This window comes from Paramormyrops kingsleyae, chromosome 25 (assembly GCF_048594095.1).
Source record: "Paramormyrops kingsleyae isolate MSU_618 chromosome 25, PKINGS_0.4, whole genome shotgun sequence".
NCBI classification, from domain to species: domain Eukaryota; kingdom Metazoa; phylum Chordata; class Actinopteri; order Osteoglossiformes; family Mormyridae; genus Paramormyrops; species Paramormyrops kingsleyae.
In genome coordinates, this window is record NC_132821.1 from 27619334 (window position 1) to 27644659 (window position 25326).

The 25326-nt window shown below is 48.8% G+C and overlaps 1 protein-coding gene across 11 annotated transcripts in view; it reads left to right on the top strand.

Annotated features, from left to right (window-relative positions):
- The window catches only part of LOC111853082 (RNA-binding protein 47), a 28322-nt gene that overhangs the window by 512 nt on the left and 2484 nt on the right, over nt 1-25326 (top strand). For 3 of the 11 annotated variants that reach the window (XM_023829617.2, XM_023829619.2, XM_023829624.2), the window contains exons 2-3: nt 506-733; nt 23163-24334. In XM_023829617.2, coding sequence (XP_023685385.2) covers nt 23194-24334 — 1141 coding nt within the window. In that variant the 5' untranslated portion in view covers nt 506-733; nt 23163-23193. Of the gene's footprint in view, nt 1-14; nt 181-215; nt 734-10832; nt 11321-12285; nt 14245-23162; nt 24335-25326 lie in introns of those variants that run through there. The other 8 variants (XM_023829614.2, XM_023829615.2, XM_023829616.2 and 5 more) reach the window with 6 other exon arrangements.

Consider the following 25326-nt stretch of genomic DNA (forward strand, 5'->3'; position numbering starts at 1 on the left):
GGAGATGTTATTGACAGAAGCCACCTGTTGAGCTTGGGGCCGGCGTGGCGTGGTGCAGCCGTCCGGGATGCCGGAGGTGCCGGGAGAGTGATTCAGGTTTGGCGAGTTTCAGAGCAGGGAGTGTACAGACAGCCCAGCCACTGCTACCGCAGAGAGGACTCTGCCTTTCCCACAGCCTCAGTAGGTCTCTCTCTCTCTCCCTTCTTTCTCTATCTCCTGCTCTCTTTTTGTTTATTTGACACTTGTTTGTTTTTCTTTTTGTGCCCTGCTGTCTTTCACGTTTCGTTATGGGACGTGCCGCTGTCCGGCTGCAGCTCGGTTGAACACGCGTGTCGTTTCCGTGTGCGTGTGCGTGTGCGTGTGTCTGTCAGCACCCTTTAAACTCCCCCCGCCTCCTCCCCTCCCCTCTCTTCCCCTCCCCTGCACACTGGAATGTGAGCCTTATGTCCGTGAGCGGCAGGTACTGCGCCGGGACTCGCGCTAATCGCTCGCTCTCTTTCCCAAGATCTCGCCGGCTTCCTGTTTTCCGGTGCCCCGTGAGACAGCCACGAGGACAGCAGCGGAGGAGGGATCACGACGGTGGCAGAGCGAGGGAGAAGGAGACGCCGGACACGCCTGGGGTAGGCAGACGGGATGCACCTGTTCCGACGCCGTGCACCCACCCACACTCGCTGAAGGACTTCTCGGAAACTCCAGCCGGCTGGCTGGCCCTCCCGGTCCGACGCACGAGGAGGTAAGGAGGGCAGCGAGCCCCAGCCAGCGCGCCTCCAGGGGTGCCGTGGGTATTCCTGTCACTTGGAAACCATCGCTGCGGTCGGGGGCACCTGTGCAGAGGTTTAGTGTTCGGCTTGCGGGGGTGGGGGGGGCGGGGGTTCGCCTCACGGGGCAAATGTGGGTGTCGTTTCAGCCAAGCTGCCTGCGTGGAGCTTTCTTTGGAAACTGCGTTTCGCAAGCCTCCGGTTGCAGTTCCCCTGGAAGTCGCTGTCATATCTCTACAACCTGCTTTATTTTTTTAAATAAGTGCGTGCGCCGGGGGAGTGTGCAGGCTCAGAGCGTTGACCCAGAACACGGCACCGATGCACCCCCCCCCCCCCACCACACCCCCCCCCCCCACCACCCCCCCATGCCCAACCCAGGGTACTGTATCGTGTGGACGAGGCGTGGAAGGTCCGGTCAGACAGGTCAGAGACAGGATTGCTGGGAGGGCGTGAGATACGGGAATATATAGAGTAACAGTGGGATGCCGGGGGGGAGCTCCCTGTCAGGCAGGTGCGGGGGGAGGGGGGTGTCCGTGATGTAAGCAGGAGCTAGGGAAGGTATCGGATGCGGAGACTGTCTGTTGGCGTTCCATCTGTCCATCCAATCAAGCGTCACCATGGCAGCAACGGCACAATGGCAAACATCGCCATGGAGAACGGAACGCAGAGGTGTCCTTACAGAATTAGCGTCCTTACGGAATTAGCAGTTAGCCTGCCCTCACTATATGTACTTTGATGTCTCTGCCTTATGGCAGCCATTGACCCTGATGTGAGTGAAATGCAGTGCCTCTTTACCCCGGGCAGAACTTTGCAGTCCTCCTCATCTGCTAGTCCTGAATGCCGATAGTGATCGGGTACTCTGGGCAAACCAGTTCTGTACCTTCGTTACCCATAAAGAGCCACTAAGCAGCATTTCTTGGAATCGCTGTGCCACATTCCAGGGCCTTCCGGTAAACTGCACTTCAGAAAAATGACGCAGGCTAATGCTAAACGAAGGCGGGTGAATCCATTTTGGGACATTTCTCAGTGAGCTTTTTTTTGTAACGTACGAGCATTGGGCTGTTTGGTGAATGTTGAGTCTAGGTGCCTCAGACTGTCAGTGTGGCTCAGACTCTGTCAGGGGGCCTCAAACTCTGTCAGTGTGGCTCAGACTCTGTCAGGGGGCCTCAAACTCTGTCAGTGTGGCTCAGACTCTGTCAGGGGGCCTCAAACTCTGTCAGTGTGGCTCAGACTCAGTCAGGGGGCCTCAGACTCTGTCAGTGTGGCTCAGACTCAGTCAGGGGGCCTCAGACTCTGTCAGGGTGTCTCAGGCTAAGTGTAGCTCAGAATCTTCCAGGGTGCCTCATAGTCTGACAGCTGCCTCAGCATGTGTCCATCAGCCCACATGTATGCAGGCTCAACTCATACTGGCTCAGAGGATCAACTGACAGCAGCAGGCCTTCAGATTTTTGCAGTGCACCTTGTTGCCTCTGCTGAGAGGGTCAGTGCTCAGTACCTTGGTGCCTTCAAAGGGCGCCTATGTGCCCATATGAGACCAATCCATCCCAAACCCCCACAGGCAGCTCGTACTACTGTTGAACCGGCCAGGCGGGCCGGGCATCAGCATTTAGTCGGGCCTGGTACCAGCGTTTCCATGCAGGTGGGGGTGAAGCCAGCCCAGGACGGGAGGGCCAGGGAGCTGTCGACACACACCTCCATTTCCAGAGAGGGAGGCGCAAGAACAAAAGCTGAGGGGGCGAGAGGGAGGGAGCGTGCCAAGAAGAAGAGGAGCCCAGCTCAGAGGCAGCTATTAATTTGCGTGGTGAAGCAACATGGTAGGCGTTTAGCTCAGCCACAGGTATCCAGCTCTGCTGGTTTGACTCTTCTGACCTCATACAGTAGCTGTGTTAGGGAATCAACAGTCTGAATCCTACTGGAAAAATCTCAAAGACCCAGACTAGGGAAGCATGTGACATGTCATGTGACTCACCAACATGCATAAATTCCAGTGGCATAGTCAGTTCCAGGAAGTTCCTTGTGGCTCAGTGCACCTGCTGAGTGTTTATTGAAGCTTCTCTGGCCAATGAGGCAAGCATTCCTACAGCCTGAAGCTTAATGGGAGGCAAAAGCTGATGGCACAGGAGGAGATGGTGGTGCCGTGTGTCTTTTTTCCACGTCCTTGGAACGGGAGCACAAACTCGTTAGAAACCTCATACCTGGGCTCCAAAACAGGAACACTATTCATCTGAGGGAGACGGGGCGGAGGGGGAGGGGGAGGTTGAGGCTTGGACAGGCCGGGGGTCCCGTTGCAAAAAACACTGTCTGTAACCCTTTTATGGCTAAAAGAGGCTTTCGCTCAACCTGTTTAATTAAGAGAGACTTATTAGGATGAAGCCAGCCTAGACCAAAGGCTCATTTATGAAGGGCACCTTGGAGGATCACGATGGTCCTGGTTATGGCCGCCCGCTGGGGGGAGGGCCCCCCAGGGCTGTGGTGACTAGCTGTCCGCTGAAGCTGCTGACTAATGCTGCCACGGCTTCTCACTTCATATCTTGATCCCGTGACCTCTGTACGCACCTCGCAGTCCTAGCTGTCCAACCAGCAATGAGATCAGCAAGCAGACAGCTAGGTCGGCCATCTCTCAGGCCAGTAACTCGTTCCCCAGAAATGGGAAGAACCAAACGCAAATTCATGGCATGGCATGGATTACAGAGCAGTGATTCGGTCGGGGGTCCGGTTGCCTGAGACAGAAGGAGGTTCTGTCCCCTCCCCCCCCCCCCCATTTTACAGTACCTCTCTTCACATACCTGCAAACAAAGGGGTCCTTGTAGGGAAAGGGGTGGGTTGATTCGGGGTTGACACAGTGACATGGGGGTCTGTATGCACTGCTTGAAGAGGAGGACACCTTTCAGAGTGTTCCTCTCTGTGCTAAAATGTCCAGGTCTGGAATAAATTGCAGTCATAATTTCAGCATCAGTGAATATTTCAGCATCAGTCAAATTTCACCATCAGTCATCATTTCAACGTCAAACATTTCAGTGTCCATCAGTCATCATTTCAACGTCAAACATTTCAGTGTCCATCAGTCATAATTTCAATATCAGTCATAATTTAAACGTCAGTCATGATTCCAGCATCAGTTATTATTTCAGTGTTCGTCAGTCATTTCATTGTCCTCATTTTAGAGTCAGTCATTTTAGAGTCAGTCATTTTATGAGTCAGTCATTTCGGCATCATGGTCACAAGAGGTCTCATTGTAGCGGAATGTCTTCCTTACATAAACACTTAAATCCAGAAAGAGGTCACACACAGCCTCTCACAGGACATAGAGGACAGAAGGCAGGGCAAACCCTACCCAGGAGTCCATCAAAGGCCACATATTCACCCACTATAGACAATTCAGAGGCACCAGTTCATTTAAGTCACTTTTGGATGGTATGAGGAAGTACCTAAGAATACATACAGCCAACAAAAGAGAAACACGATCAGAAGCCTGCTTCTCATTTGTGACATTAGGCGGGTGCCTCACCACCAAACTCAGCCATTGCATGGGCACTAAGAACAGGCTGGCAAGCATTTATTTCTCCGGAGTTTCCGGGTTTACATCCGGGAACACTTGCAGAATAAGCGAAAACAGGTTTTGCCAAAATGTGGAAAGGTAAGATGTTGATAATCAGGTGCATGTCTACTGGGTGTTATGTCAGAAAGATCTCGCAAGCAGGCTTTGAAACATTATAGAGCTGTACAGCTGCCAGCTGCCATCATCTGTGCTAATTTGACTTCTTGTACAAAGCTTTTGTTTGCAGTTTAGGGTAGCAGTTTGGCAACTGACTGTCCTCTGCAGTTCGAAGGCCTGAATTGAAAGTCGCAATACTGCCTTTGCGTTATCTAGCATGCAGAATGAGAGGTGTGTAAGTATACCTTCCTTAAATAATAAAGCGACGTAACTTGACACGTAACGTGATATCGACCCTAACTGTGAAGTACTTGAAAAAACATAACCCAGCTTCTAATGATTTGACAAGTAGGAACGTATTAGAGGTGAGAATGCATCTACGTTTCAGTAGTGCTTCTAACAGGAAACTGTAATGTGGAAAACGGCAAAAGAGGATTAGGATAAATTAGGCTTATCGAGAACTTGGAACCGCAAGATTGGGGGGGGGGGGGGGGGGTGTCTTGGGATGACGTAGCAGTATGTTTCGCATGGAGTGCTTAAACAGGTAGAATGCCATAGAGCAGATGGGCTGGGATGAGCCCAGTGGACCGTCACCACCCTACATCCAGACAGGTACGGCCTGTTCCTGTTGTTTGTCCTTTCCTGGCGTAGATCTTTATCTCCCATACACGCTCCGTGTCCTGCTTATAACTTATCGAGCTGCTCCCTTTCAAAAACGCACCCCTTCCCACCTGGGAATGGTTTGCTCCGCCCTCCGTCTCCCTTCATGACCTTGCTCCTACATTCAGAGGATAAATCCTGGGTCATGGTGACGTTCCGTCAGCTGCCGGGGCTGCTGTTGTCCAGCTTGTGTGACGATGAATCAAAGATTGAGCGTCATTATCAGGTGACGACCTCTAGTTCCAGAAAGGAGGAAGCAGAGGCGAATGTTATTAATAGAGCTGAAGGTCATGGGGTCGGATAAGATGTGTGCTGTACCATTTAAACCCCAGGGAGGGGTTCTGAAGGACGTAGATTTGTAAGATGTGTGTAAGATTTCCAGCTAAACCAGAGCAGAGACTGAATTATGGGAATGCCACGTAAGCTCTTTCTTTTCTGGCAGAGAGAAACTTATACCTCCGTTCCTGCCACACTTCTGCACGGCATTGTGTCTGAGGAATGTCTTTCTCCACAGAGACTCAACAGTCAGCAATACCAGTATATCGGGGGAGGTGCGTGGCCCCGTGAGTTGGGACTCTGCCTCTGATTGGAAGGTTGCTGCCATCGGGCCCCTGGGCAGGGCCCCGAACCCTCGGCACCAGAGGTGCTGCACACTGGTTGATCCTGCACTGTTAATTCCCCCCCCCCCCCCCCCCACCAAGATTGCTGTCACCTGTATATGTGTCTGTGTGTCTCATGGAGAGCCAGATAGGGTAGATGAAAAGAGAATTTCCTCATCGGGATTAATGAAGTGTCACTATTCTATTCTATTCTGAGTTCCATCAATTATTGGGCAGCGTGGTTGCTCAGTGGATAGCACTGTGTGTGTGTGCGTGCGTGAGTGTGTGTGTGTGTGTGTGCATGAGTGTGTGTGTGAGTGCGTGCATGAGTGTGTGTGGTTCGGCGTTCCTCTGCAGCACGAACACGTGGGCAGCAGTCAGCTATGTCTCCACACTCACTGCCGTCTCCAGCCACTAGAAAACGCACAGCTGGATCTAACAGATTATTATGAAAACTTCTTTTGACAGATAATTATAATTTATAATATAAAGTAGAAGGTTTCTGTTGAACAGCCTCGGTTCTTTTGAATCCAGAGTCTGCTCTTTTTTGGGAGTGGTATCACGCCTTGGTTCGCCGCTTTATCGTCAGATGTTGTTAACGTGGCAGAAATTCCCCGTGTACAGAATCTAGTGAACGTGTTTGACCCCTGACCCCTGTGGGCCCCAAAGAGCATATAGCTGTAGAGACACATTTTCACTAATATGGCAAGATCGGTAATCCTTTTGGGATCCCTGACTGTCCTATCATAAGAGTACTCACTGTCAGGATTAACTCATCCATTGTCAGCATCTAACTTACTGATGACTCCATGTCACTGACGCCATGGCAACTGTTGCTTAGCAACCCTGATATGATAATCCTATTATATCCATGCCGTGCTCAGGATTGACAGTTAAATATGTTTATTGTTTCAGTCGTGTGGGAGGTGCGGTGGGTTAGTACGGTTTCCACACACCTCTGGGGGCCTGGTTTCAGTTCCCTGGTTCTGTGTGTGTGAAATTTGCATGTTCTCCCGTTGTGGGGGTTCCTCCAGACTCTCCAGTCCAAAAAACATGCAAACGTGAACTGGAGTTGCCCAGGTGTCTGTACGTGTGAATGGTGCGTTTGCCAAGACAACTCTCAATATTAAATGAAGGCAGCTGATGGTTTAAAAAAAATCTTATAGCTGATCATAACAGATAGCTGACAAGAGCAGCTTCGAAAAAGCAGCACTTTTCAGGATAATATCTCTTTCAATTCCTTTATTGGAGTATATGAGCTATTAGTGTGTACTTCAGAACTCCTCATTGGCTGTCGTGTGAGTTTTTTTTTTTGTGCCGCCCTGTGATTGGCCATCACTGTGTCATGGGGTCCCTTGCCATTTCTTGTCGCCGCCCAGGTCCTCACCTTCACCTGCCCTTCACACTCAGGGAAAATCAAGGTACCACCTTCAATGCTTCTTTGTTGTTTGTGTATTTATCACTTCCTTCTTCTGGGGCGGGGGCGGGGTGTGTGTGTGTGTGTGTGTGTGTGTGGGGCGGGGGGGGGGGGGGTGGTTCGTTCCTTTGGTTTGTTGTCAAATCCCAGCACCTGTTTTGGGTATGACTTTAGCCCGGAACCTCTAATACTTAAACCATTTTTGGAGATGCTGCATTCCGTGTCAGGCGTCAAAACGACAGCTTGAATTTCTGGTTCTGTCCACGGCGCCTACCTGCATGGTGACGGCCACATACCGTGACCCTGCTTTCAATCCTGCACTATCAGCACACCATGCGACATTGCGGACTTTTATTGCGAGCCTGCGATGCTGGGTGGACTCTGCCCTCTCTTGCCACATGAGGCACCTTGTCTTCACACAGCTCAGTTCGAAACATGCACACACACTGAGGAGAGAGTGAAGCCCAAGGTCTGAAAACAGAGTCAGCCATTTATATGGCACCCCCTGCCAAATATAGGATTTGAACCAGCAACCTTCCACTCAGAGGCCCCTCCCAGCAAAGGGAGCGAAAATGTGAACTGTCGATACAGCAGGATTCATTCCGGGTTTAAGTGCGTTTTAAGTGTGTTTCTGGGTTTTAAGTGCGCTTTCTGCCGCGTCGAGTTGGTTTTTTCTACGCAGTGAGAGCCGGACTCGTCATCCTGTGAAACAGCTGAGCAATAAAAGTGTGCCGTGTGGCTCAGAACGAATGGAGCTACGGGAGAGCTCCAGCCGATCCCTAACAGGCCCGTCTTAAAACCTCACATTTACATTGCAAAGTGAACAGTGTGAACAGACACAGCCTTGGATGTGGGCCGTATATTAGCTCTTGGCTAAATTCCCACATCCCGGCTCAGTCCTGGTGCCGCCCACTCTGGGCAGTATCGATTCCATGTTCCCGTCCTCCTCAACTGCAATCATACTCCCCAGGGAGAAGGCAGCAATGAGCACAGCTGGACACTTTGTAGCCGGCAGTCTGTGGTTTACCGAAAGAAGGAAAAATCTCCCGTCAGCGATGTCCTCGGCACAAACGTCACCATCGCCACCGCGATGACGCAGCCGATGCCGTTTTGCATTATCGCACACATAACGGCAACCGCAAGCGGTACGGGGGGGGGGTGGAGGGCTCAGGTGTTTACCCATAAGCCCCTGCCTGAAGTAGCACCACGCCAGGCCACATCACACCCTCTCAACGACCACCTGCGGGTGGCGCTCACGTGACAGCGACAGAGGACGGTTACTGAAGCAGCCTGGGATGCTGAGGTCCGGGGGAAGCACCTGGGAGACATCGGAAGGTTCCAGATGGTCGAAAGGGAGGGAAATTAAACAAGAATAATATTGAAAGGGCGGCTGGCGCAATGTCGGGGACCGAGAATGTAGCCTAAATAACGAAGCCAAAATAGAGCGGAAAGCTTTGACTATCTGCTAAGAATAATTAGCATAGGTGCCAAGCTACACATGATATGATGGACAGACAGCTTGTAGCAAGAGGGACAAGGCCTTGGAGAGAAAATAACTCTGATGTTTGCCTCCTAAGAACAGGAAGCCTTACAAAGAATGATAAATCATATGCCAGTTTTAGTTATCGATAGGGCATTAAGAGGATAACTGTTAGATGTTAAATGTAAAGGGCGTAATGAGAAAAGGCACAATTACGGAGAATCTGTGACACAAATTCTTCACATTCACATTGCTGCATTTTTACATTTTATACAATGGGCCAAATGTTACAGTAACAACTACTCAATGTTTACTGCTCTGTTGGTACTAAGGGTTCCCTACAAACCCATCGAACAGCAAAGAAATATTTTGATTTAAAGGCCCTTTTGTAAGTTGCCAAAGACTGAATAAGTGATCACTCCTAGAGAGACTGAAAAACCTGCTTCAAAGTTTCGTAGATGCAACTGAACCAACTAGAGAAATGATAGAAATATAATCCAAGCTCCCTTTTCGTAAAGAACACATTCGTAGAGATGCTTTCAGTCAGATGTACAGGAGGTAACTCGTCATCTCAGCATACTTCATACATTTTTATCGGAGAGAACTTTAGGTTCTTTTTGAATCTGAAGCTTTGGCCAGCACATGACTCGGAGCCAATGAAAAACCAGTTTCTAGGGCATTTCCCAACGCGCGACCTTAGCCAATGGAAAACCAGTTTCTAGGGCATTTCCTAACACATGACTCTGAGCCAATGAGAAAGTAGGCCCTGTGTCCAGAGTCCTGCAATAACCGTCTCACAAGTTAGTTTTCCACTCAGAACTGGGGGTCCCACCTGCCAGCACTGTCATGTCACTCCTGATAAGGAGGGTGAAATTCTGTCGAATTAACCTCGATTGAAAGGACAAACACTGGCTGTCATCTGGGATCAAGCTATACTTGAGTGGTACCTTCTCTCAAAGAACATGTTTGTCTGTGGACTATGTGGCCTTTGGCCTGGTGTTGGCTACACTTTATAATACCCCGATGCACATTGTCATGCGCGAGGAGGTACTGAGGTGACGGATGGTGGACATGGTTCTGCTCAGGACCGGCAGGTTGGTGACTCCAGCGTGGGACTGTGATGATGTCCAGCAAGGTCATTTGTCTGAATCCCCTCAGTGAAATGGCCACATGTGTAACAGGTGAAATTGTAGGTCCTCTTCGACAAACACACACACACACGCACACACATACACACACACACACATATATATATATATATATATATATATATATATATATATAAAGTATATTTGACTCTCACATGTTGTTCATGCTCATAAAAAGTCACCTTGATTCACCAAGCATCGTCTTGGTGAATCATTTATGGAGCGTCAGCTTGCAGAATGTCTTGGCCGTTTCGTTTCAGCTTGCGCTATAGGTCGGTAAAACTCCCAGCAAAGACCAGATGATTTCCTCCTGAAAAGACATCCGCATGCGCTTTTTCAAAGCACTTCATGCTTTTGCAATAATCTGTGGCTTTGCCAAACTCTTTAAGCAAAGACGCCCATTGAGAGTGGATATTTATTGTGTTGCGAAATGGCTGAGCTTTGGGATTACCTCTGGAAGTCCCCTTGCATTTCCATTCAGTGTTTCCCATTTGTTTTAGAAAGTACCTTTGCTAAAACTGCTATCTAAACACCATACAGCAGGGAGCAGTTTGCTGTAATGTGTATGGTGTCCCAGACTGAATCTTATATGTTTATAAAACTATTCAGTTCCACATGCATGTTTTATCTTGCGACATCTTCAGTGTCATTCCGGGTGCAGTCTACTGCTAGACAGAGCATGGTTTCATTCGGTTTTACCAGAGTTCCCAACTGAAAATCGCAGCTGTATTGGTTTGAAGGCACGGCGTTCGGTATGATGAACAAGGGTCAAGTTGCCATGGGGTGACAAGTGGTGCTTCTATACAGGCCAACCAGCTCATCTTCTTAAGGTTGAATCAAAGGTGCTGTTTGACGGGTACAGTTGTGACCAGTCACATGGATCTCAATCCCATCAGCCACCAAAGAGGCACATTTTTCAGGGGAGGGGTAAGGGTTAGAGGTAGCTGCCCTTAATGTTTATGCTCATAATCTGCTACAGATGAGTAAATCATTTCCATTAAAGAGACAGTATTTGAGTCGGCTGTGTGGGAAGAATGCATTATGGGTAAACTACCTGTTTAATACTGAGGACCATAGCAAAAGGGTAGATGCATCTGGTGGTTTGACTCATAAATATATGTATGAGGATGAGCAGCAACAGAGTGAACAGAACTACTGTGCATTTTTTTGTCAAATTCCAGGAAGCACTTCAAAGGCTTTAGGTATCCGCTCAGTAGCTAAACCTCACCGAATGTGCAGACGGCTCTTAAATGTGACCCTGCCGCCTGCCGTCAATGAACAACTTCCGCCCACCCCCCAAGACATCCATCACCTACAGCGAACCGCAGAACTTTGGTCTTGCTCTCTCAGTCAAGGAGGTGGAGGGAGGAGAGGAGAGAGGGGGGTTACCTCCCCGAAGCGGCCCCACCTCTCCAAGCGTTGTGTAAACAAGAAAGTACCTTTAGCACCTCCGTTTATGCTGCCTGCACCATATGCTAGGAGGAGGAGCAGCCGTGGCGGAGATCGAGCTGGGAGCGGTGGGAGAGAGCCAGTAGGGTCGACCGGCTATCCAGCCTCCCAGAGCGCTACTGAGGGAGCGAGGTACAGGGAGGACGGCTTACTGGTGAGTGGGGTGCTCTTCACGTGGATTACGAGTTTCATGCGGGTAGGGTTTGATGAACGTATTCTTCTGACTTCCTCTATGCTACCTGGGCTGAAAGGGTTCCCCAGTGCTGGGAAGCCCCTCTGAAGTAGTCAAGCATCCGGGTCACTGGTGCCAGCTGTGGGAGAACCTCCTTGGAGCTCCGTTTAGGAGATCAAATGTAACTGAGGCCTGAGATCTTCCACACAGGCAGAAAAGGGAGGCGGCTCGTCTAAGACTGTTGTGTCACCAGAGTTCAGCAGCGGGGAATGCAGGATGCCATGGTGGACACGTCTCGGCTCATTAAACGGCTTGCTGTTGCCAGTAAACAAACCTGAATGAACCACAGGGCTGCGTGGATGCATTGGGGATTCCTGGGCTGCTTAAATCAGATGTGTCCTCTTTCAAAAAGCACTTGGCATACCATTGTGTGAAATGTTCGAGGGCCCGAGCAACTCTGCCCTTCCTGGGCAGCCTGTATCACTGAAACCGTGTAGTATATTTGCGTAGCATAGTAGCGTAGCATATTAGCGTAGCATATTAGCGTAGCATATTAGCGTAGCATATTAGCGTAGCATATTGTATGTTAATTTGAAATCAATAGACAATCACTGGGCATTGACACCATTGGTCGCCTTGCTCTCTTGCTTGACCTACTGCTACCTTGACTTGGTTTGCTGCGGTGGGCAGAATGCCGATTTGCCACGTTCTCACCTTAATACGTGTATTTGCGCTAAGGGTGAACCCTTCGCCTCTGTTTGTATTGTGTAGAACATTTACATGGAGGCTTGACACGTCTGATTAAAGGGTGCCAAACAACAGAATTTCTGTTCTAAAAGAGCGAGAGAAATCCAGAATGACAAGGACGCTTTGTCCTTGGTTAACTGCGGCCGCTCGAGAATGATTCACCATCGTAATGTAAGACTGTAATGTACACTAAAACCGCGTGTTAGGCTTCTCCTTAATGGAAGGCTTATCTCAAGATTTTGGTCGCCTGCGATCAGGAGAGTAGGTTTTGTAGATTTAACTCGCAGTATCAAGTAGGTCAAGTGCCCAGCATGCATTTCTGCACCGGGGTTTGGTTAAACAAGAAGCCACATTCAGATACAGGCTGGCAGTGTCGGCCGACCCAAAGGGTTGGTTGAGTGTCCGCAAACTCATCCAGGGGGTGTTCCGCAGGGCCGACAGCTGTCGTGTCAACCTGGGGGTTTGTGTTGCAATGCAAAGGGGGTAACCTGGGTCCTCCTCATCAAGGGTGCGGACCTTATCTGAGGTACAGCATCAACAGTGAACTTAGCAAGGAGCCTTCAAGGAATGAATCATGTCTCATTTGACCTTTAATTGCATACTAGGGCCTGTATGTCACCTATATTTAAATGTGTGTATTTGAAGGTCTGGAGAAACAGATTAAAGTGGGTTCTGCTTTCTAAGTGTCGCTTAAAAACGCTGTGTAATTCTTTAGCTCCCGCTAGAAAATGTTTTATATAGTAAATGTTGCTAAACACCATAAGCTAAAGGACAGAGGAAAGGCTGTGTGAATGTTCGCTACGTGTATATTCACTGGCAGCTAAGTTTAGTTCGAGGTATTTACTCTAAGGGGAGTGGATTTCAAGAAGGATAATTATGTCATTGTTATATTACGATATAAGAATGAAAAGGGCTTGGCTTGACAGAAGAACAAAAGAACAGCAGGTGGGGAAAGATACAGGTATCTGCCGGCGCACACCACTGCACACTGCAGCTAAAAAACCCCTGAGCAGGGATGCATTTCCAGGGGGAGACTGCAAGGAGCAGGAGCCAGTGATGCAGTAGCTGTGCACTGTGACTGCTGGGAAATTGGAGTCCTTCAGTCTGGACAGATTCGAAATAGAATACAGAGTCTGTTCAGGTCTTGTGATAGATGTGGCATCTTATGTTCTCATATATATGAAGATAGATAGATAGATAGATAGATAGATAGATAGATTTTACAAATGTGTAACTCACTCTTATTTCTTGCTTAGACTGTTTCGTTTCCTCAATCTCGTTAATTTTGCTTTTCACCAACTGAAGCGAGTCGACCACCTGACTCACCTGCAATTAGGTGTCAGGAAAATGTGCTTACGTTGGTTTTTTTGCCTGTTCCCAGCGCACAAAATTTTAGCCCATGTATTTAAATGTAAATAATAATAATAGTAATAATTATAACACATTTATTTCTGACACAAGTAGCATACTATTTAGGGGGGGCACAGGGGGGCCATGCCAGCCGTCACAGGGGCATTGCCCCCCCCTGGTGAATGAATGAATGCTCCGTGAGGAACACCCAGATGGCCACTGTGGGCTTTGTACTGAGCCGACCCTCTGTGTAGCCATTGATGCTGAACCTGCACCTTCAGTGGCCTCCTCAGACCACGTCTCAGTGACCTGATTCCTAAGCTCTCCACTGTGCATAGCTGTAGGAAGTGAGATGACTCAAAACTCACGTTGCGTTCTTTAGATAACTAGCGGTTAGTTACAGCAGGTAGGCCGTCCCGTGAACAATAGCTCCAACCATGACATGGCATCCTGAGTTGACAGCATGGGGTCTGAGACAAGCCATGTCTATTTAATAGACAGAAATGAAACTCTGTGACTTGGGAAATGAAACCAACCAGAGGGAAGTGTGCAGATGTCCATTGCCTTGGTGCACGTAGCAGAACTAAGAGCAGTACACTTTAGTCTGGAGTGTACCCCTCAGAAATGTCAAGACATCTACACTCCTATCCCACTTGGGTATGCGGCTCAAGACCCCCTGACCGACCAAACCGCAGGAAGCGTAAGAAGATTCATGGAGGGCCGGCTCTACCTTCTCAAGGGCCCTTGGCAAAGCTGTCCTCAGGAGGCCCCCAAGAAAACTTGGCTGTTTCCCTTCTTCCACAACACAGGTAATTTGGGGGCCTGAGGCAACTGTAAGAGCTACAGCTACAGCTAGAGCCAGGTCGACTTTATGAAAGGATGTTTAACCTTGTTGGGCTCCACTGGGCAGTAGTGTGTGGGTTGGGGAAAATGCAGTGTGCTGTACGTTCTGCGTTAATATACTGACCAAGGATCGGTCACCTGAAGGGTCCAGATCCAGAAAAGGCCCTGATACTGGACTTCAAAATCCAGCTGCCCTGTTGGATTCTGGCCCACAGGAGGGACGTCCGGCCACAGCAGTATCCCAATTGTAATGCGTACTGGGGTCTAGTGTCGGTGCGCTGGAGCACATAATCACCGCAATCACAAAGAGTCACTGGTTACAGCCTGAGTTTAGATGGAGCGGTGATCCGTATAGATGCCTCTTCCCCTCTGGGTTGATCATTGATAGGCAGATTTGGTAGCCAGCAGCCCTTAGTAACTTAGACGGTCCACCTTGTTCTGTTATATGTGTATGTCAGGCTCCTTTTGGGGTCTCAGGGTGGTTAAATCATTGACCCTTTTCTGGGTAGATTAGGTGTTGTGCATTATGCTCTCTGATTGCTGCGCTCAATGTAAATACAACAGTGACCGTTTTGTGTCTCTCTCGGTGCATTGATTACGGTGACCACTCTCATGACCATTTCTGCTTCCCGTCACATGCACGGAGACTTATTGTTGGGTGTATCCAGCACTATTCAGCAGTTCCTCTGCAGCTGGTCTTCCAAAATCACTTTTTCGTTGCACCAGGCACTAAACTTTTAAGAACAGCGAGGTACCTATCTTTGCTCCTACCTCAAATTGCCCCACACGACATTTGGTGGCAAGGGGCAGCCACCTGCAGCAGCACCCATGGAGCTGGGGATTAAGGGCCTTTCTTGAGGGCCCACAGACACACACTGGCCCACAGAAGCCAGTCTCAAACCGGTAACCTTCTGATCACAAGCATGGAGACTTAGCCCACTGAGCCATACACTATCACTTACATTTCATTTTTCCAGTACCAATACCAGTACCAGTACAGAAGTTCCAGATCAGCTAGAGTACTCATTTGATACTTTGGGACTTCGGGGTGGGACTTGCAAATGTGTTTATTGTCAATACAACCGCCATCTTGAAAAAGCATCGTTTAAGCGTATTGTACTTACCACTCATCTTCGTCTTTCCTCGTCCAAAAATAATCTCGGTCTGGCCCTTTCTGACGGCACGGACTTCTGATATGAAAAAGCAGTCAACCAAATATTTAACAGTTAGAAGCAGCCACGTCAGTCTTAGCATGTGTTTCATTGTTGAATTCAGTAAAAAAAAAACTCACTGCGCATTGGGATGATGTCATTCGGTATAATTTCTTCACGTATCGTTGACTTTGACAATGCTTTGAAGTACCGATAGTTCGGTACCTGGTGCAGTGGAAAGGCACCCTGAGTGTGTGTCATATGCCGTGAACAAGCTGAACAGCTCACATCGTGTACCGATTAAAAGATGAAAGGGCCAGTGCCCTAGATATCTATCCAGATGACACCCAGTGGTCACAAGTTGGACATTTAATCAGGTTAATAAATTCTTTGCTTCTACCCAACGATCAAAGAGTCAGCAGGTTAAAAATCTCCATCTCACTGCTGCTCTGTCTTCAATCAGCACGGTCACTGGGATGCGGCGAGGCCTTAAAGCCGCCGTTTCTGAGAGGCCGAGACCAGCACCCCGTGACGTGGCCTCGTTTTGACTGATCGCACCACTGGCTGTGCAGAACTGACTGTGATGAGGTTTATAGTGGAGAAGCAAATAAGCACCAGTTGACTGTGGACCTCTTAAACCGCTGCGCTGCCCTCTGAGTATCTCTGTGAGTTCTGGAGCCCAACAGGCAGAGCCCCCTGGTTTTCCCATAATTGCTGAGCACTGTTGCATGTTGGCATCCATGAGATCTAACCATTTGTTCAGGCAGTAGACGAGTAACGAATGAGATCCGTTCCCTAAGTCTGTCTTTGAGTCAAATTTGTAGAAGAGTTGGAAAAATAATAACACAGTACATAATAAATGTATAATAATGCATTCATAATAAAAGTAACTACATACTGTACTATACTGTACTATACTGTACTATACCTCGAGCCGACGAACAGCTGAAGCCGCGCAATGTTTCCACAAGTGTAGTGCGTGTGTTCGTTATTACGAACCTTTGCATTTACCCTGAATTTTTTATATAATAGTCTTCATGGCAATCCGTTAACAAAGTATCACGCTTCTATTCTAAGATATTAAGACTCAGTCTAGATATTAGGACATTTCCCATTTACTGACAAAGTTATTTAGTTGACTGGATTTCAGTATATTTACTGTGGTTTAATTTGTAATCAGGAGCCCGCTCCTGTGAAATGCGCTTCCCATGCTCTCCGCTGGTCGAGCGATGGAGCGGGATGTCACTTTGCTCCCCCCCCCCCCCCCCCCCCCAGCCGTTTCACACGGCAGAGTAAACCCTGCAAGGCCCACTCTGCTCTGCCAAGCGTCTCGTTTCGCAGCCCTGCCATTGGCCGACTGTCACGTGCATGTGGCCAGCTGATTGGTCCGATGGCATCAGGTCCCTCCCCCCCCCCCCCCCCGCGAAACTGACTGTGGCGGCTTAGACAGTATAGCGGAGCTTCTGCATCCTGCTGAACGTGACCCACAAAGTACGCATGGGTACAACCGCATGCCGAGTCATATTATCAGAGCGTCCTGGGAAGATTTCTCCTGATAGAGTACAAGGAAGTGGAGATCTGCATGAAAGGGAATGACTTCGACTTTCGCCTCCATTGCTGGTAGCCGATGAGCCCCCCTGTCTTCCACCACCCTCTCCCTCACCTCCTGCATGTGACTGAGGTTTAAAACTGCCCGCAGTCTCCAATTCCTGCTCACCATTGAGTCATTAGCTTGCACATGTTAGCCGCTGACCTTTGAGGGCGCAAATAGGGTTACCACCAAATCCATGTGTGGGGGACACTATGAGCTACTTCAGGTTTTAAAACTGAAAGGCTCCTGTTCTTGGCTAAATAGTTCAGCTCTTCTTGTTCTTTTACTGGTTCGTTTCCTTCACTGTAAAGCTCACCCAGCTGTTTCACATTAACGTTAGTGACACCTGCATGATTGTAGGAGACTGACCAATCAGCACGCAGCAAGAACTCCACACTTAAGTGAAATCCAGGTCTTTTTAATTGAAATGGTAGTTTACAAACCCTGTCCCAGCTCAAAATGTACCCCCTGACATGGATTCAGTGGTCACCCTAGGTGCAAACCATGTTCTTGCTTTTTATTTCATCGGCAGACGCTTTTATCCAGAGTGACGTCCAACCGAAAAGGCAGCATCACACAGTACTTGCAGTAGCTGGGGTGTCACGGACGCAATGGTGAAATCACTCGGGCAGTTGCGGGATTCAGACTGATGACCTTCTGATCACAAGCACTGCATCCCAGCTTGCTGAGCCGCACACAAGCCCTGCAGCTGGAGGGCTGCACTGCACTCACAGGGCTGCACTGCCCTCACAGGGCTGCACTGCACTCACAGGGCTGCACTGCCCTCACAGGGCTGCATTGCACTCACAGGGCTACACTGCACTCACAGGGCTGGAGGTAGCAACTTCGTGCCAGTGGAAGCTCATGGTGCCAAGGCCAGACACAGGCGTCGCGTCATATCTCCTTACTTGTCACAACTTCACTCCTGTCCTTGTTGCCTGTTAGTTCCCTAGAAGAGCCCCCCCACCGGGGGGGTTGACTTGCGTTTACCATTCGGAGTCAAGGGCACTTTCCAGAGCCACTTTAAAGGCTTCCCGCGGCCCCTCTTGGCTGCAGTCTTGGCCGATACGGATCGCATTAATACAGTCAGCATTTCAATATATGATTCCTTTGCTGTCTAATCAGCATTTTAGCGCAGTAGAGTACGACCCGCTAATCAGAATTTTAATGTGTGTGCTCTAGATAAGGCCTGTCGTTTTACAATGTGGACCTTTGTTCTGACGACGGAGTGAAACTGTAGGTGTGTAATGCTGAAAGTGGCGATTTGAGGTGTTTGGCCACGCCTCCCCCGGTTTCTTAGCAATATCTCAGCGACCTTCTCCTTCCAGCTTGCTGCTGGTCTGTAACCGTGACGATGGAACACCGGCAGAACTGAGGTTTCCTCAAGGAGCTGCTAAGTGTTCTGGAACTGATCTGGTATCAGTACGCCCGTGTTGATTTTTCCTTCCTCTTACTGGGCACTTGGCTTCTCTCGTAGATAAGGGTTCTTGAGGGCTGAGCCACCTTAAACAGGTTACTGGCGATCAACCTCGCTTTTACCGAATGAGCTGGCGTCCGGGAAGCATGGGCTGAACCGGAAGCGACTTACAGTTTTCCAGCAGCAGCCCAGTTCAAATCCTTTCCCCAAGAGAAGATCAATAACCTGCAGGTTGCATTGCCGTGGCCTTAACTGTCACGCCACCTGCTGGCCTCAGAACGCTATGATACACACAGTAGCCACCGCAGCAGACTGATCCTTAGTCTTCATTCCCTTTCTGTTATTGTTTCCTCTCTTTAAAGAAGACAAACAGCCATGAACCCTGTCAAAATTCCCACCACGTGGAAATGTCTTGTCACTGAATGCATCGCCGTCCCACCTGAGCAGCGTCCTGGAGACATTGCCCGTGTTTCCTGGGCTGTTAGTTGCCCCCACTGCCGACTCCCACTCCCCCCCACACCCCCCAAGGCTGAATGTAGTCCTTTGTTCGGGCTATTTGCTCTGAACATGGAGAAACTTGCGCTTTCCATATCAGCTTGGCTGGGGGAGGCGGGGAGGAGGGCGGGGGGGGGGGTTCTCTCTATGTTCCACTGTTTCCTGATGCAGTACTTTCTGTCAGATAAAGAGTGTTTTAGAGACAACACTGTCTATAATGTATATTCTCATACTGCTGAAAGCCTTAGTGCTGAATACATCGCACTTCAAAAGCTACATTTTACACCCCTTCACACTAGGTCAGGGTCAGTGACTGAGATCTGCTTGCACTTGATCACATTGGGTTACGGTCAGTGACTGAGATCTGCTTGCACTTGATCACATTGGGTTACGGTCAGTGACTGAGATCTGCTTGCACTTGATCACATTGGGTTACGGTCAGTGACTGAGATCTGTTTGCACTTGATCACATTGGGTTACGGTCAGTGACTGAGATCTGCTTGCACTTGATCACATTGAGTTACGGTCAGTGACTGAGATCTGCTTGCACTTGATCACATTGGGTTACGGTCAGTGACTGAGATCTGCTTGGATCTGGCTGTGAGCTCTTTTGAATCAGCAGCTGTGCATGGGCCCCTCCTGCGACCATCATTTCACAGAGAGATCATCTCCTGTCTGTGGTCTCTGGCATCACCTCAGCGGCGATGACATTACACGCCATTGATCATACACTCGGGGCCTCAGGTTCTCCAGAAGGTCCTTGGTAACCAGGTGGGGATGGTACCAAGCAGCTCGACGATTGTTAAATCACCCACGTCATCCGTCATGCCCACCCCCAGAGGGGTATGTTTGTTGTGTGCGGGAGACCGTAAGGCAGGATAGGATCCAGATTCCTGGAAACACGATCGATAAATAGACACACCCTCCATTTTTCATTCTGACACTGTGCCCTAAATCCCCCATAATGCACGGCGACGTATCGCCATATCAGCAGTCGGGGAGGAATTTTCCCAGCTGGGGGTGGGGTGGGCGGCTCTGCGTGAGACTTTCAGTTCTCTTTGTGTGAGGGTTACACTTCTTGCTACAAACCCGGCCGAGTGCAGACATCCCGAATTTCACTTCCAGAAAACTGCGCCGAGAGCTGAAGTGGGATGAAGCGCCCTGATCTCCCGCATCACGCACCAGCTTCAAAAGCTGCTTCATGAAAAAGAGCTGCCTGCAAAATCCCACGTGCCCTGATTGTGCGGTTTAAGCTTAAATTCAAGTATGGTCATATGTGCGGCCGGTGAACAATGACATTCCTCTCCGTCCTCTAGATGCTGCAAAAAAATACTCAAAAACAGATCACAGTAGATAAGGATATAAAATTAACATAAAAAAGTAAATATAATAATTATATATTAAATAAAAATTAAAAGATAGATAGATAGATGGATAGATAGATAGATAAAATATACATATAGAAATGAATATCTATACGATGGATTAAAACAGGTGAAGCTGAATTTCATCATTAAGCCTTTGCTCGGAATTGATGCACATTTCCAGTTTCTCCATAAGTCTCAGCTATGAATCGGTTTTCTTTCAACATTATTACAAAACAAATGTTGAAGGAACTACAGTGAGGCCTTCCGTTAACAGAATGGAATTTCCTGATTTGTGGTTGTAACGACTGGAAAGATTCGAACCAATGCGTTCAAAGATAAAGCCTAATATTTTTTTTTCTAAATCCGGTTTTGAAAGTGAAACCTGTTCCGCAATGATGCGCTTGTACCAGCAGGTTAGTGGAGGGCAATTTCTAAGAGGTTATCAGGAGAATACATTTTATTTTACCTCTCTAATATACGCCAAGTTAGAATTTTGACAGTTAAAAATCTTTATTGTTAATAACCTTTGATGAACCCAAAGCCTTTAAAAGTGAGCGCCTTTCCTGGTCTTCAGGGGAAGTACAGTGTTCCTTCTGAAACCATCATTCCTGGCTATTAATAACCTCAAACTCATTAAAAAGCAATCTATGTATTGTTTAAAAATAACGTTTAGAGGGAAAACACAATCTGCTACATAGTTTCCAAGCTGTATAGTCATCTCAAAGTGATAATGCATGATGAACGGTGTGAGGGAGTGCATAGGTATGCTACTATTATTCTTGGAATTCATTGTGTTACTTGTGTCCACATGATTGTGTTATTATACTGAACGTGCTTGAGTTTTGTATGTAGTTCATACTGTAGCTTCCTGTCTTTTTTTCACTTTTAAACAGAAGAATGTTTTCATAAAGCAATTAAGTACCGTGCTTTAGGTCAGTGTTGCACAACCCAGTCCTCGGGGAACCCCGGACAGTCCACGTTTTTGCTCCCTCTCAGCTCCCAGCCAATCAGGAACACCGAATACCTGGTACAGGTGTGCTAGGAGCTGAGAGGAAGCAGAAATGTGGACTGTCCGGGATTCCCCGAGGACCTGGGTTGGGAAACACTGCTTTAGAGGGATACTGTCCCATAACATCAATGCTACCTGCTGACATTTGACTTTTCTTGGTCTCCCAAACTATCTAAAAGGAAGTCATGCAAACACAGGCCCCTGGCGTGGGACACCGAGTCATAAGCGCTTGATGTTGCCATGGCGCGGTTGCCTAGCAGCACATTGGGTATTCCACACTTTGGGTTCTCAGTTCAGGCTCGAAGCCTATAGGTAGTTCCCAGCTTTCAGTTACCTTTTGCTGGTTTATTGCACCAGAGGCTATGATAGGTAAAATTTCTGCATATGTCCCTTCCAACACCGTGTTTGTTCAGCCATGTGGCATTCTATCAAATGACTTTGGTGGCGCTCCGGTCAAAAGAGCTCTCTAGTGGTGGAAGTGGGAATTGCAAGTGGTCTTGCATACTCATTTATTGATTATACGGACATGGTGAGGGTCAGGAACAGGGGTGGGGCTCCACTCAAAAAGTCGCCTTGGGACCCTTGGCCCCCTATATTGTACTGACTGCTTGTGGCCAACAGGGGGCCCCCAAACCTCAGCAACCTCAAATGTGTGGTTTGCATGATGATAGACACTGCCACTGGGCTGTGTCACATTTTTCAAATAACTCACGCACACACACACACACACACACAGACTCGTCGGGTAAACATATCTTTATGGGGACTGTTGATTTCTATGGGAAAAATGCTAACCTATTATAACCTACCCAGCCCTAACCAGAACCATAAATAATCAAGCAAAATATAAGAGTTTTTGCATTTAGTTTTTTCATTGCAGTCACAGATTTTTATTAAATTGAGTTTTCAGTTTCCTGGTCCCCATAAGGGAAAAAAGGGGTATTCATCACATTGTGGGGACATTGTGTCCCCATAAGGTAAGGTATACCTGCTCACACACACACACTCACACAAAGTGCATGTATTTCAGCAATATAAGTCTGTCAACCTTGGGCTATAATCCCTTCAGGTCCCTAGTGAGTAACCATAGCCATATGTCAACGAGTTAATTATTTTATTTCATTTTATGATCTCAGTTGCTTAAGGCATTCCAATACACACGCTGTGTTAAACTATAACAAAAATGATCACTAATCATTCAGACATCATAATCTAGTAAAAGCTAAAGACACACAGTTTCGTGTTTGCCGAGGTAGAGCGTGAGATACGTCAGTGCTTTTGTCTGGACGGTAAACAGGCCCATGTGAGCCGTGGGTATTTCATACAAGCTGGGCATTCCCTTTTCAGCAGGCAGGGGTGGGTTTTCACGCAGCAATCAGGGGGGCCTTTGTGCGGGAGGGGGGAGTATTAAAAACAAAAGCCGTAATTACGGGCTTCACTATCCAGACAGGATCACTGGAGCGAGAGAAAACCAAAACCTGTCATTTATACTGAAAGCAAACAAGGAGCAGGTGAACTGAATGAGCGTAATCCTCACAGTCACATGACCCAGACTGTCCCCCTGATATGGCCACGCCCCTAAATCTGCTGCCAAAAATAATCCTGCAATAATATGAATTTCTACCATTTGACACTTTTTACTATAATAATACTGTAGTACTTGTATTGCTTAGGCATCAAATGTTAATAATGGAGATGGTTATATTAAAATACCATTTCAGACTGACTGTGTTAAATACTAGGAGGGTAAACGGCTGATTCACCACTTCCCTGTCCATGATGGAGAGTAAGTTCATTCTGCTGTGTCCCATCAAGGATTCTGAAGGCATCACTCTCCTCCTTATTCCCTTTCAGGCCCCAGGAAACAGCGAGCGGTTTGGGCATAATGACCGCTGAAGATTCCACCTCAATGAGTAAGCCAAGCTCCTCCAGTTCCAAGGCCTCCTGCCACTCCCACCCTGTCCCCGTCGCTGTGCCAGAAAGTGTAGCTGGAGCTCCCAACGAGAGTGCCCTGGTGGCCCTAATGGAGCGCACGGGCTACAATATGGTCCAGGAGAACGGCCAGCGCAAGTATGGGCCCCCACCCGGGTGGGAGGGACCTTCGCCTCCTAGGGGCACTGAGATTTTTGTGGGCAAAATCCCGCGGGACGTGTACGAGGACGAGCTGGTCCCCGTGTTCGAGACGGTAGGCCGGATCTACGAGATGCGCCTCATGATGGACTTTGACGGGAAGAACCGCGGCTATGCCTTCGTAACCTACACGCAGAAGGCCGATGCCAAGCGGGCCGTGCGGGAGCTCAACAACTACGAGGTGCGTCCTGGCCGCCTACTGGGCGTCTGCTGCAGCGTGGACAACTGCCGACTCTTCATCGGGGGCATCCCCAAGACCAAGAAGCGCGAGGAGATCTTGGAGGAGGTCTCCAAGGTGACCGAGGGTGTGCTGGATGTCATCGTGTACGCCAGCGCCGCCGACAAGATGAAGAACCGCGGGTTCGCCTTCGTGGAGTACGAGAGTCACCGGGCGGCTGCCATGGCTCGCCGAAAACTCATGCCTGGCCGGATCCAGCTGTGGGGCCACCAGATCGCCGTCGATTGGGCCGAGCCGGAGATCGACGTGGACGAGGATGTCATGGAGACCGTCAAGATCCTGTACGTGCGCAACCTCATGATCGAGACGTCCGAGGAGACGCTGCGCAAGATCTTCAGCAAGTTCAACCCAGGATGCGTGGAGCGCGTCAAGAAGATCCGTGACTACGCCTTTGTGCACTTCGCCAGCCGCGAAGACGCCGTCTTGGCCATGGACAAGCTCAACGGCTCCGACATAGAGGGCTCCTGCATAGAGGTGACCCTGGCCAAGCCTGTGGACAAGGAGCAGTACACACGCTACCAGAAAGCTTCCAAGGGTGCCCCGGCTCCAGAGAACTCTCAGCCTAATTACATTTACCAGTGTGACCCCTATGCTCTCGCCTACTACGGATACCCCTACAACACACTGATAGGACCCAACCGAGACTACTTCATCAAAGGTTAGACTTCATTTGCTCTGCTTTGCTATCTGTGGATGTTATTGTGACGCCATAGCTCTGATCTGTGGTTCCTTTATTCCCTTGCTGGACATTAATTCCGATAATTCTGATCACATCGTTATATACGTTAATTGGTTATGAAATCACGCTAATGAATTTCTTGAATCGCCAATCCGATGCCAAAGGTACTCTTTTCCATCTGATTGTCGAGTTACTTTATTATTTTGATTCTCAATGTTCTGGGTGGCAGAATAAGATCTTCCTACATTTATTGATTTTGTGGCATTCTCCTTTCATAAAATTTGGCTTGATTGACTAAACACTCTCCCGGTAGCTTGGACATTCTATTCCATACTGTGTGACGCTTTGCTCCTTGGATGATACCGCCTTCTTGTGATAATGAAATGTCCCGTCGACTCTCTGTCTGCTCTGTTTCTCATCCTTCCATCAAGCCCCACCCTCTTTAACGCTGGTGATTGGGGAGTTACACGGGGACACCAATATGGCACAGCTCAAAGGACAGACACGAAACCCCTGGGTATCGGACAAAATCGGCGCTGCTTCTACTGCCCCTGTTGCTACGAGACATGGGCAGTCTACAAATAGGGCCGGTCTTGCTCGTCTCCCATCGTTTCTTGAGTTTAGACGGAACAGCGGAGTTCCCAATGCGCATATCAGTGAGGACACTGCCTCAGACAACAGGCTTCCACAGAACGACTGGTTCTGCAGAAGGCGTCTATATTTAGACTGGGCAGCACGCTATGTCTCGGGCCATCCTGCGAGCAGACAGAAAGCCCGGCCTGACCTTCTCGTAGGTCGCCGCAGCACCCAGACTGACTGCCTTCCGCCAGCTCAGTCTCGAGTTTCATGGGGATGCGATTGCTCCGCCGCGGCCAAGGGCACCCAGAAGCACCACTACTCACCTTCACAGACCTGAGATCAGATGAAATAAGAGCCGTGCTGGAGAAAAGATCCAGCAACGGTGGACAGGA